Raw genomic sequence first — 14,037 nt, forward strand, 5'->3', positions numbered from 1 at the left:
ACCATGGTAGGAAACCAAGTCGCTGAATGTTTTCCATTCTCTTTCAGGCCAGGGTCGACTAGATGGAGCACTGGGCTCCTCTTCCAGAGAAAAAAGTTAGATTAATTGAAGAGAGCATGCAAAGCCAGTGTCAGCAATATTAAAATGGAATCTACAGTGTTTGTGGGCATGTGTAGACTTTGTGGTCTAAAATGTAAGCTGTTCATGAATACTTAGGGTCAAATTCTCCTCTTTCATAAAGATATTTTCACTCTGCAGGAGAAGAAAAAGGAATCCAGCCATATATTACTTTAGGTTGAATGCATGCCTTATAATTGTTTATAACATGCATTGTCTCTTAAGGCCTCTTGAGTGGGCAAGGCATTATCCCCATTATGCAAATGAGGAAACCAAGTCTCAAGGGTCAAAAATGAGTAGCCTAAGGTCACCAGCTAGTGGGTTATGTAGCCAGGACTTGACAGCAAGTTCTGCTTTCTTCATCCTGGTAGTGGCTGCTATTTTCTATTACAATTGAAAATACAATTTATTGAGACATGATGCAAAAAAAATATTCCTAAAATAGTCCATCAAAGGACAAAACATCAGTGAAGTAATGTGGTTTTAAAGTTAATTTGCATGCATTTTTGCTTTTCCCAACTTTTTATTTTGAAAAATTTCGATAATACAGAAAAACTGAAAGAATAGTATAATAAATACCTGTATACCCTTTATCAAGATGCCACAATTTTTTTTTCCTTGGGGAGGAAGATTTGCCCTGAACTAACATCTGTGCCAATCTTCCTCTATTTTGTAAGTGGGTCACCACCACAGCATGGCTGACGAGTGATGTAGGTCCATGCCTGGGATCCAAAGCCGCAAACCTGGGCTACTGAAGCAGAGAGCAACAAACTTAACCACTAGGCCACAGGGCCAGCCCCAAGATTCAACAATTTTTAATATTTTGCCACATTTGTGCATACTTCCTAAATATATATATTCACACATATATGTATGTGTACGTAGATATGTGTGCATATATATACACACACCCCTATTTGCTTTTTTCCTAAATCATTTGTAAATGAATTGCAAACATCATGCCAGTTAACTCCTGTACCTCCACATCATTTCTTAAGAATGATATTCTCCTGATGACCACAATACCATTATCAAACTGAAATAAAGCTAAGAAAAGTAAAAATAGTTTCATGACATCATTTAACATCCATTCCATATTTAAATTTCCCTAAAAATATTTTTTATAGATTTTCTTCTTATCCAATATTGACTTAACTTCATACACTGTATTACTTGGTTGTTATAGCTCTGTACTTTTTACATCTAGAATAGTCCCCCTATTTTTCTTTTTGCCCATGACAACAGATTTTTTGAAGAGTCAAGGCTGTTATCTTATAGACTATCCCATGCTCTAGATTTGTCTGTGTCTTTCCTGAGGGGGTTTCACTTGTTCATCTACACTGCATCTTTCCTGTAAAGTGGAAGTGAAGTCTAATGGCTTGATTAGACTCAGCTATGTGGCAAGAACGCTTCATAGTAATGTGAACTTTCCATCGCACTGCATGAGGGAAATGCAATGTGAAGATTATCCCCTATGAGTCATTTCGAGTTGGATCACTGGATTCAAGTGGTAACTGCCACCTTTCTCCAGTGAAAAGTTAGTTTTCTCTTTGTAAATAGCTAGTAATCTATGGGTGATAATTTGGCACTGCATGAATATCCTGTAACCCAACCGTCTTCTGCCCAATGATTTTAGTATGGGTTGCAAAATGATAATTTTTTAATTCCATCATTCCTCCTACATTTATTAGCTACCATTCTTTTTTAAGAAGAGCTTTTCTTATTCATCCTCTTGCCCCCACCCCCCCCAATCTCTTGTTTTTTCTTTTTGGTTGAGGGCAGTCATTATTATAGATTTTGTCCAAATCAATGTGTTATAAACAGTTTCTGTCATTATTCTTTTTGATACTCAATTATCCCAAATTTGGCCAGGAAGAGTCCCTTCTAGCACACTCTTTTGTCCTTTTGACATAATCCTATTAGTTCTTGAAGAATTTTCTTGCTTTCAGGCACAACATGATTCTCAGGGACAAGTCGCACTTTCCTTGCCTCAGGTCTGGAACCAGCCATTTCTCCAAGAAGCTCTGGTTCCTTTCAGTGGGGAATAGTATTTATAAACAAAATATGGATGTGGCATGCATTTTTATTTTTGGTTAAATTATTCCAATAAAATCACAAACCTTTCACCAGCACCAGGGAAAACTATAGAAGAAAACATATTTTTCATTAGAACTAATCAGAATAACTATTCTTTGTGATTTTAAATTATTTTCATAGTCATCCTCTAGGTACAAAATTGTAAATGTTATTGATGGAAGAGAGTAAAGCTGCAAAGTGAATAAAATATTCTTTATTGAATTGACTATGAAAACTTCAGATCTAAAGTAGAATAGCATCATCTAAAATAATGTTTTTGAGTGGGAAACAGTCCCCAGATATTAACAATGGTGTCCAAGAAAACATTGGGGCAACTTTTTTCAGACTTCATGGTTTTGCATTTCACACAGAAATTATCTTTTTTTCAGAAAAATTCCATAAGATATGTCATTAATTCAAATGTATTTTATAGCGTGCCTACTGAGTGAATGGCACACTACTAAGAAGCCTAGTTTTTAAATTAGATCTCTGGTTGATAAGATTTATCTCAATCATTATCTTTCTAAAGAAAGAAGGACTTTCTCCTGTGTATCAACTAGTGGCCTGCGTACCCAGGCAATGGGGATACAGCAGCAGACAACACAGACAAAATCTCTGCCTTTATGAAGTCTAGTGAGGGAGACAAATAACAACAATAAAGAATAATGTATAATAACAGTAATATGTTAGATGCTGAAGAGTGCTAAGGTGAAAAATAAGGTAGGAAAAGGGAACAGGGATGACTGAGGTATGAAACCATAATTCAAAATAGCATGGTTGGAAAGAGTGTATTGAGAGGGTGCCATTTAGGGTGCCATATGGATATCTGGGGGAAGAGCAGTCTGGAAATGCCCAATCTAAGGCCACCAGGCAGAAGCATACAGAGTGTGTTGGAGGAACAAAGAGACCCGTGTGGCTGGAGGAGAGTGACAGCAATGGAGAATGGTAGGAGATGGCAGGAGTGCAGATTTTGTGGTCACTATGAGGACAGAGACTTTCACTCTAAGCAAAATGGGAAGCCATTAGAGGGCTTTGAATAGGGAAGTGACTGGATCTGACTTGTGTTTTAACAGGATCATACCGGCTACTGAGATGGGAAGAGACTACTGGGGTCAAGGGCAGAAGCAGGGAGAGGACTAAGAGGGCTAATGCAGTAGAGATGATGGACCAGGGTGACAGCAGCAGAGGTATTGAGAAGTAGTTAGACTCTAGATACATTTTGAAGACAAATCCAATAATATTTGTTGACAATTTCATGCAAATTTTGAGAGAAATACAAGAGTTACGAATGACTCCCAGGTTTTTGCCCTGAACAACCAAAAAGATGGAGTTATCATAATTGGGATAGAAAAAAACTGGGTGGAGATTTAGGGGGAGTGGATATCAAATGGAGGCCAGGTAAAGAGGTGGATTTATGAATCTGAAGTTTAAGCGAGAAGTTTGGACTGGAGAGGTAAAATTGTAAGTTGACAGCATATGGATGGCGTTTAAAGCCATGCAACGGATGAGATGACACAGAAAATTAGCATAGAAACAGATAAGAAAATGTCCTTGGTTAGACATTAACAGTTAGGGGAGAGGAGGGAGACCCAGCAAAAGAGACAAAGGAGGAGTAGCCGGTGAAATTGGCAGTACACCTGGAGAGTGTAGCATCCTGGCATCCAGAGAAGAAACCTTCAAAGAAGAAGTAAAGAATTATAGCATGACAATGCTTCGTTTTATCACAAGTGGAATTTTAATTCCAATATTTGTCCTTATAGTCAATCAATTTTAATATACAAAAGGTTTGTGTCAACATTTCTAAAAATACATTTTAAAGTTCTATTTCATAAGAAGAGATTATTTGTAGAACCACTATCCTTAACAACGCCCATCTTTCAGGCTGAAGACAGCAAATGCATCCTCGTCCTCTTTAGAAGGTCATTGCTAATACCCTCTTTCAGAGAAACGATAGCATCTGCTTTTCTCTCCATCAGTTAGTGAGGGGGGAGCTCCAGCTGGGGGCAGCTTGACTTTGCCTGAGCAGCAGTTCAATCAGCACACAGTCTGCAAGAATACGTGGATTCAGATATTTCTGCTCCAGGAAATGCCTCCTCCCATTTCTTTATTTTAGAAACAAGTGGTCACTTGAGTCATGTCTCCACATAATTTGTAAATGGAGCAGAATTTCTTAACCAGTTTAGTTAAACATCAAATGCTTACTTACAAACACGCTGCCCTGATGTAAGTTTGGTGATGACCACAGTTCTTTCTTACAAGGCACCGATTGGCAGTCAGGGAGAGTTCTAGGTTTGTGAACGCTGGACCCGTGTACTTCTCTCTTTAAGGATGTTTCCAAAACCTCAGAGAAGTCGTTCTTTTATGGGGGATTTTCTGTCCTTGCACAAATCCTTGTGACCTTGCTCTCTCTGCCACCTGCAAGTGCCTTCCTGGACTCTTTCCTCTCTAGCGTGTTGTATTTCCTGCCCGCTGCTGCATTTTCCTTTTTCAATGGCTGCTGAAACTGCTGGTAGCTGATTTTGGCCTGCCAATAGCTCTCTTCCAGGCCACTGCTGCAGGCTTTTTGTTCAGCTGACCCCTTCTTGGCTGCCAACATTCACACAAAAGATTGCGTCTGTAATTTTGTAATTGTGTAGTTCTTGTCCTTCTGTAGTTCTTGGAGTACTTCTGTCCAATTTCGTCAGAGTGACGAGGACATTTTATCTCCCTCAGATATCACTGTTTTAAAAGGTGAATTCCTGGTACAGTCCCCCTGGAAGATCAAGCACCAAGGACATGGACAAAACCCCATACACATGATGCTACCATGTTCATCTTTCATCACCACTTCATAACATCCTTCCCCCATGGCAGTGAAGCTTGGAAGCTGCGACATGGCACCTTGTGATTGCAACTCACTTACAACCCACTCTGTGTGGGCTAGGAAAGCTAGCTTTGGGGAAGGGCTGAGAGAACCTTCACAAGCAACTGTTGAAACATAGAGGAAGCTAGGGAGGATATACCAACGGTAAGCAACACGAGAAAGTAGGCTTCAGGCGGCACCAAGGGCACAGGGCCCACAGGCTGCAGCCAGCCCCCCAGGCCTGTCCTCCCTCTCCCCTCCATCCTAGCCCCACTGTTAGTAACAGCCCACTGCACCCTGTCTTTCCAGGCAGCCTTCTCTAATGGCCATTTCTATCTCTTTAATACTGCCAGATGACTGGATAACCAATCTGACTTCATACTAAGGTGATGATGGCTAATGGTTTGAGCTTATAAATAACAAGTTTTTATTTAAACAAGGGTCTTCTAGAGACCCACTGTCCTAACTCAGAGGAGTTACTCACGGGGTTTGGACTGGTCTAGAAACAAAGCTTTCTGCATCCACCTGGCACAAGGAGGTCATGGGTCCATGTGGATTACTGCTTCTTATCTTTATAATTAATATTAGACCTCACCGTAAGTCTCACCTCCTCAGAGAAGCCTTGCATGACTGCCTGAACTAAACTCACCCACATTCATTCTACTCACTAACTCACTCACTCATTCTACTTCATTTCTCTGCGTCACATTTACCACTATAGACTATATTTCTGGTTTCTTTATTTATTAATTTACATATTATTTTACATATATCAATGCTTGAAGGTATGTGTTTAGTATCTCTCTCCATTAGTATGCAAGCGCCATGAGAACAGGGACCTTGTTTGTCATTTTCTTGCCATATCCGCAGCACTTAGAATAATGTCTGCTATATGGGGGCATTCAATATATATTTGCTAAATGAATGAACAAATGAACAAGTGAACAAATGAATAAACAAATGAAATGAATGGCTACTGGAATCCTATCTATGATGGAAAGTCACTGTAGCAACTCAACTTGTTCTTTCATTCTCCAGCCACATAAGTGGCTTGGAATTGTCTAAACAGCTCCAGAATGCCTCCTAATTGTCCAAACGGGAAGAGGCAAAGCCTTAACGTTAAGCCCCTCCTTGCCGTAAGTTCCGTGCAAACACTCCTGCCATGTCCGTAGCCGCTGGATCTCTTGATATTTGATAGGTGGACAAACTGCTTAAAATGGGCCCACAGACACCCGTAAATCACTGTTGCTATCCTGATCTCGTCATCCTGGAAAAGAGTCGTGGGAATCCAATGTTGCTTTAACAAAGATTCAGGTGAAGAGAAATAGTGACATTCATAAAATTATTCTGCACTGAAAGGTTAAACCTTCAGAATAATGTAAAACCACCATACAATGCTGCATAAATGCGCTCATCTATGATTTTATAATATGCATACATCTCTCCCCCTCTTAAAGCAAAATCTACTTTAATTAAACCCCTAACATTCTGATTAAAGATGATAATCCTTTTGCACTGTGAACTTGTGATAAGTATGTTCAATTTGTATCCGTTTTTAAAAGACAGCACTGACTTTTGACACTCACCTGCTTGCATGGCCATATACGAAACCTAATATTTATCTAAGATTAGCTTCTGCCTAAATCCTCTTCTGTGTCTTTAGTCGTTTGCAGTGCTCGCAGTGGTTTTTCTTTAGGGTAAAGGAAGAATTCAGTGTTATTTCTTTTGATAGATACTGGTAACTCTGGGGATATGTTCAGTCTTCATAATATTACTTTATTACAGTTCACCGAAAGGGAGCAGAATCTTGACTTTAATTCCACTTTTATATTCTTATGCTGGTCCCAGCAATAAAGGAGATCTGGCTCTGGGAACTCCACAGTGATCACAGATAAAGTGAAGAAGATATTACGACAGGATTAAGGATCACATTCAGTCTGGAGCTGGAACATTTCTTAACTCTAAAATGGAGAAAAATCAGGGTTTTGAAAAATTCTTACACAAGGGCAAGAGGCAACCAATTGCAGCTCTCTTCACCCTCACAGCGGACAAAGAAACTGTGGCTGAGAGGCCAAATAACTTTCCCCAGTTCTCACAGTTAATAAGTAGCTGAGCTGGAATTTGAACCCGGCTCTGTCTGACTCGAGGCCTCTTTGCACCATGCTCTGCTGCTTCTCCCAGCAGCCTCCCACGGATGCACAAGGTTCATAGTCCCTGTTCAGAAGAACCAAAAAAAACCCCAGATTTTTCTATTTTAAAAGTTGTGAGCAGATCGTTGTGCTACTTCAGCAAGCAAGCCCTAAGCACTAGGCATATATCGAGATGGTTAGAGTTGGAATCAAATCAATCATTGAGTTGACTTATTCAGTAGCATGCAAGCCATTATTTCACAACAAAACCAGTCAATGTATCTGGGGAATCAGGCATAAATGGTAAGTAATCTATTTATTACTTTTAGAAAGAGGATTTTTTAAAACATTCTTCCTTCTCACTTCATCATTTTTCACCCATTTTTAATCAAGTTTAGTGTGTATATACATATATATATATATATAATTTTTTTTTGTTTTTTTTCTCTTAAGGAAGATTAGTCCTGAGCTAACATCCACCACAAATCCTCCTCTTTTTGCTGAGGAAGATTGGCCCTGAGCTAACATCCGTGCCCATCTTCCTCTACTTTATATGTGGGACGCCTGCCACAGCATGGCTTGATAAGCCATGCATAGGTCCACACCTGGGATCTGGGCTGGCGAACCCCGGGCTGCCAAAGTGTAGCTCCCAAACTTAACTGCTGTGCTGCCGGGCTGGCCCCTATAGTTTTGTTGTGTTTTGATTCACTGTAATTCTATTCTCCTACCCTCTCTCCCACTCCTCCCTCCCCCACTGTCAACACACTCACACATTACAGAACCATTTAGGGCCATGGATTTGACCCTTTGTGTGATTGGCATTACCTGTGACCCCCTTCTCTGACCCCACTGAGGCTTCCTGGGTTCCCCTTGCCTGAGCCTCCACCCTCAGCATGTGAGACTCCATTCTCTGCCCACCCAGACTCATCTCTGGTTGGGGATCCAGCATCCTGCAGAAGCTCAAGTCCCCAAGGTTGCAGCTGGAGCTCCTGGAGATGACGGCATGGTCCTCACATGGACAAGATGATGTGAGGCCCATAAGCTGAGGGTGTGGACTTGGGAGAGACCTCTGAGATCCAACCCACTCCCTCCTCAGAGAATGAAATGACATCTAGACGGTGTAGGGGGCCTGCCTAGGAAACACAGCTAGACCATAACAAAGATGGACCAGAACTGAGATCTCCTGTTCCTGACCCTGCTCCCTTCACTATTCCATAAGGTGTAGAAAAGTCACGTGTTTATCTACTGACAGATTATTTGTACTCTCCCCTCTTTTGCAAAGGCATTAGCAACAATTTTCAATGAAAGATGGATGTATTATATCACTCAAGCAAAGGTAAAGAGAACAAGAGGCATATATTCAAGGGAGTGGGTGGGGAGTTCTCAGTCAGTATCAAAAAGGATACCTGGGAGTGCAATACTAAATCTAAATACTTAGATTTAGTTCTGAGTTTCCTGGAGGCCAAGCTGAAAATAGAAATACTTTGAGTTACACAACTCTCATTATCTAATAAAAGAAAGCATTTGAGGTTTGTCATAAAAACTTTATGTCTTTATGTCATAAACTTTTATGTCATAAAAACTTTGTCTTGAATAACACTTTATAAAAGATATGGGATAATTATTGATAGAATGTAATGCTAAATCTTGGTTCTGTCTAATTCATCATTTCTTTGGGAAGCTAAAATACTGGGGTCCAGGTATGCACATTTGCTGTAACTTGATTTAACTGGGAAGGGGTTTATTTTTAAAATGCAGATTCCCTGCCCTCCCATACCCCCACCCCTAATTCTGTATGTCCAGGATAGAGCCTAAGAATCTGCATTATTAACAAGCTCTGGCTCTGATGCGGGTGGCCAGTGGAGCACATTTTAAGAAACACGAATCTACAGGAACAAATTATTGCTATGCCCCTTAGCTTTGATCAGCTCCTTTGAATATAAATTTTCTCTACTTTTTTGGTAAGCAGCCAACAGCCTGAGATTAATGTCTCAAGGGAGACTAGGAGGCCAAAGACTCTGGATTGCCAAGATTCCTATGCTTATATACCAGGCATACGAGGAGGAAGGTGGAGTCTGTTTAATAAACTCAAACCTTGAGGAGTGAAGGGAGCCATGAAAAGGGTCAGGGAGAGGTGGCAGAGGAGCAGTTATAAGGGACAGGCTGGGAACTCCAAAGCTGACCTTTGCTGTCTTGCCATTTTCCGAGGCCCAGCCCTGTTTGGGTTCTGCTGTGCACAGGGGAGTTTGTGCCTAGCCCCACTATCTTTGCCTCCAGTTTATGGGAAAAACTTCCAGGAAGTCCATTCTGAATCAGAGAGCTGGGGTTAAAGCATGGTCCATGGGGTCCACTAATTCCTGAGGATTCATGAGGGAGCTGCCGTGGCCTCTGAACCCCCTGAAATTATTTATGCACGAATACTTTGTAGATATATGCCTATATGTATTTTTGTGAAAAGGGGTTCTAATTACAACTTCCATCAAATTCTCAAAGGGGCCATAAATGACCCCAAAGAGGGGTGAGCCATGGGGAGTTCCTAGCGTAGCTGAGTTTCATGTTCATGCTGGTGTGTTCCCATCACATTACAGCCTGAGGTCAGTTAGCTGACAACCGCCTTGGTGACAGCTAGGTCACTAAGTGTCCCTCCACAGGAACCATCCTCCCTGCCCAATGGAGGATTATGGTAGCAAAGCTGTCAGGCTTAATTTTGACAAACTGTTTTGGGTAATTAGTCCCTTTTAGTTACTCTTACAAATGGTAATTTTAGGTGACAAGATTATTATACACTGCTTGTTAATGGGGCCTTCAGGGTCAAGAAAACACCACTGAGATTGCTCTGACCTGTTCTTTTCCATCTTTGGCATTACCCTTGAAATAGCCAGAAAAGACGTTTAATCAAGTCAGCTCCTACTCTGTGAAACGTACAGAACACGGGTTTCCTTTCATCCTTCTGCCAAGTGAGGGATTAGAGAGGGCTCTCAACTTTCCCCGCTACTGCCAGCCCATGTCAGCCTTCACGGACTTGCTGATCATTAACTTGAAAAGCTGGGGAAGTTTCTAGCCCTTCCATTTTCTTGTTTACCTGTTCAGCCAAGTTGCTTTACAACCGAATGAGTTTGGAATAAATATGGTCTTGGGCGATGAAGTATTTGACTTAGCTCAAGTTGAATATTTTCATTGCTTTTCACTTCACTGAACAGAAAGGTCAGTTTGCCCGATAGGTCAGGGCAGGTCTGCCTAATGGTTCACCATAGGCCAGCTCAGGAGAAGAATGGATGGAAGGCGAACTCTTCTCAGCACTTTAGGAAGCTGGGAATTGATTGGCTGTTGACTAGCTGTGTCACACGGGCCATCTGTTGGACCTCCCTAAGTCCTCATTTCATTATCTGTCAAAGGGGATAAAAATAATATCCAGCTCACAGTACTGCTGTAAGGATTAAATGACATTATAAATGCCTAGAGTATAGCAAGAACTAAACTAAACAAAAAGATAGCATCCATCATATTACAGCACAATTCTCCTTCCCAAATCCAGATTTTATAAAGAAGCCTGAAATAGTGGAGAGGTCAAAGAAATAAATATTACACGCTTGCCCAACTTTATCTCCATGCCCAACTTTATCGCCATGCCCCCAAGGCTTGTTAATGTGGCCACATCTAATCCCATATACACTGAAATCCTTTAAAAAACGATGCAGATGGAGATTATTACACTGCTATCAATTCAAAGTGGTTGCCACTGATTTCAATGTGCGTAACCACATTCCTTGAAATCAGAGATATCGTGTGAAACTGAAAATAAAAAATTTGTAGGCGATGCAGTTTTTCCCTCTGGTTCTTCTTGATGGACCAAACCAAAGATGCTGCCTTCATGGTGACTTTTCAAAAATGAGAGTTTCACTTTTTTTAACAAAAAGATGTTTGTTCTTTTACCATAGTTTCATAGCTATCATAAGATTTTATTCCCATGCTTTAGAAACTAAATGCAAATAAATTTGCTCCTTCATGGAGTTGCTTCTTATATTTAAGTATTTCATTTCCTATTTTTCTTCTCAAATTTCAAGAGTCAGTACTCACCTTTATGGGTATTTCCTGGCGTCAGCGTTCCATATCTTCTCTCTATTTACTTTACTCTTCAGCAACGGTTGCAGCAGGCAAATTCAAACATGGCACCAAGGAGTCAAATATCATCTCAGGAACAATGGCTAGCTGTCCAGTTAGATCCTCAAGTAAGAAGAACCTTCTCGAAGAACTGGAAACAGGATAAAAGCTGGAGGCTTGTGTGTCTTAGGTGGCAAAGATCTCTCCCTGTTCTTATCCTGAACACAACGCTTTCCCGAGCTTTAATCTAGCCAATTGTAGGGGAAAGGAGAAGGGAGAGTACTTAAAATTATTTCAGTTCACTTATGTAGTTAGAGTGTTTGGTGGGAGTCCACAGAAATATGAATTATAAAGGAGGCTAGAGGGTTCTGCGGGTTGCATCTATATGAAATAATGCAAAGTACATGTGCAAAGGAGATGGGGATGTTGGCTAATGTTTCTATACGAGATAAACCCATTTGTTCAGTAACGGTGTTACTTGCTCTTCTAGCTGCTGTAGTTGTTGTGACACTTCTCAACAGACTTGAATGTGACCAGATCAATGTGGTCCCTGATGTTCTGGTGGAGTACCAGCAACAGCCTCAGTTCCTAATCTCCTATTTCATCAGACAATGGCTTGGACTTCCTGACCAGACATCACAACTGGGCAGCCCAATCTTTCCCGGCAAGTTTGTAGTTGAATAGTCGCATATTATTTGCGGCATTTTCATATACGGTCATGTGCCGAAGGATGACGTTTAGGTCAACAACAGACGGTTTATACAACAGTGATCCCACAAGATTAGTATCACACAGCCAGGGTGTGCAGTAAGCCATACCATCTGGGTTTGTGTGAGTACACTCTATGATGTTTGCACAATGACGCAATTGTCTAACAATGTGTTTCTCAGAATGTGTCTCTGTTGTTAAGTGACACATGACTGTAGTTCTCATCCACAGGCTAAAATCATAATCATAATAGAGTGATTTTATAAAACCCTTTTCTCTTAAAAAATGAAGTTATTATAAAAGAATTTAGTACTCCCATTAAATTAAATTGTAATTTCATTTTAGAATAAGTTAACTAAGTCAGTCTAATAGTTAAAATTTTAAAACTCTTGGATTGTGACATTTGGAGTTTCATAGGCAGCATTAATTAAGCTCACATCAGAACAGATCAGCCACTTGTAGATAGTTACCAGTCACTCTGTTTCTGAAACCAATCCAGAAATTCATGTTAGAATGTTGTCAGGCACTTCCAGGTGTTAGACAAGTGACAGAAATTGATCACACACATTCAAAATATTTACAGAAAAAAGTGTCAGTGTAATGTAGGTCTGTATGAGAAAGCTACCCTTCGGGAAATATGACCAGACTTCTTTGTGGCCCCCGCAGGATGTCAGCGCACCACAGAGTGGGATCAGAGGCTTCTGTTTGCCTATGTTTGTGATTTTATCATGGAATATGACAACTCTAGATCACACATTTATTTTCAGATGAAAACTCTTGGGAATGCAAAGAAAGATCCTCGTTTTTCTTCAGAAATCACAAATGATTAAATTGCCTCCGGGCAATTTTTTTTTCTTTTAAGGAAATGCATTTTAAGGAGGCTGTATTTTTCATTTCATTTCAAAATTAACTTAATAGGCTAAGGAATCAGTAACAGGTGAATTTAGACTTGAGTTTAAGATGTTCAAGTCATCCTTTTGTGTGACTCTGGAGCAGGTCTTGCCCACACCCTGTCTACACCTGTATTCAGTTCGACCCTCTGGGAGGCGCGGTGTCACTTAGAGGCCATACCACGCTCTCTGTGAGTTAGTTGATGCTGCCTGGGGAGTTCTTCAAAAGCTGACACACTTAGGAGTTGGGAAGCATGGATACGGGCTGGGTGGAGGATGGCTTACAATCCTGTGTGTATGTAAGGAATGCTGTGTACATATATTTATAAGGTTGTGGCTCAAATAAAGTTTAACTCCAACCATGACAGAGATGTGTATCCTTTTAATCAATGACAGTAAACAATCTCCCGAGAGTTTGGGAACTTCTTTTGGCAATAGATATACTTGGAGTGCAATTTTTAAGGTATCTCCATAACTGACCATCAAATATAAAGAGCAGAGCTAAAAGAAAAGTAGAATAACATTGCAGTCATCAGTAGGATTTTTGCTGTTTCATATTTTTTATGAAAGTACTTCAGAGTAGTCTCCATAAGCCTTCAGTTTGAACTTTTATCCGTCTGCTCTTGGAAAACCTTCCTTATTTTCCTTTTTATTGAGAGAAGAGGAGGTCATGAAAGAGAGGTAAGAATGAACTAATTACAGTTAATTGTCCTCTCAACTCCTGACTACGAGTGTGTGCGTGTGAGTGTGAGCGTGTGCGTGCCCACATATGTTTGTGTATGTGTTTCTGCACTGGTATTTCCTAGCTCAGTGAATGGTACCAGCTGCACCAGCCAGAAACCTAGGAAACCTCTCTGATGATTCTGTCTCCTTCATTCCCACATCCAATCAATTGCCAAGACTTATTAATCGATTCTCCTAAATATTTCTCTAGTTTGTCCACTGATGGGAAGCCTTCCTGGTCCTCAAACCAGATTCCTCCCAGCCTCATCCATGGCTTCCTACAGTGCCCCCTACTGTCTCTTTAAAGTACTCATCACAGCTTGTCATTATGTCATGCCTTGGGTCAGTATTTATGTCTAATACCTAGATGATAAGGTTCATGATGGAAAGACTATACTTGCTTTATTTACTGCTGTACCCCAGCCACCCAAAACAGTGCCTGTCACATACA

The 14,037-nt window shown here is 40.6% G+C and overlaps 1 protein-coding gene and 1 long non-coding RNA gene across 2 annotated transcripts in view; one reads left to right on the forward strand and one right to left on the reverse strand.

Annotated features, from left to right (window-relative positions):
* The window catches only part of UPP2 (uridine phosphorylase 2), a 28,881-nt gene extending 15,515 nt beyond the window's left edge, over nucleotides 1-13,366 (forward strand). Inside the window, 3 exon segments of the mRNA XM_070506611.1 lie at nucleotides 46-86; nucleotides 89-193; nucleotides 11,756-13,366. Coding sequence (XP_070362712.1) covers nucleotides 46-86; nucleotides 89-193; nucleotides 11,756-11,949 — 340 coding nt within the window. The 3' untranslated portion in view covers nucleotides 11,950-13,366.
* On the reverse strand, nucleotides 3,912-8,605 carry LOC139045113 (uncharacterized). Its single transcript, XR_011502828.1, has 3 exons — nucleotides 7,990-8,605; nucleotides 6,622-6,996; nucleotides 3,912-6,302 (listed from the first exon to the last, which is right to left on the reverse strand). It is a non-coding gene; the product is annotated as an uncharacterized lncRNA (long non-coding RNA).
* Nucleotides 13,367-14,037: the final 671 nt, after the last annotated feature.

This window comes from Equus asinus, chromosome 4 (assembly GCF_041296235.1).
Source record: "Equus asinus isolate D_3611 breed Donkey chromosome 4, EquAss-T2T_v2, whole genome shotgun sequence".
In the NCBI taxonomy this organism is placed as follows: domain Eukaryota; kingdom Metazoa; phylum Chordata; class Mammalia; order Perissodactyla; family Equidae; genus Equus; species Equus asinus.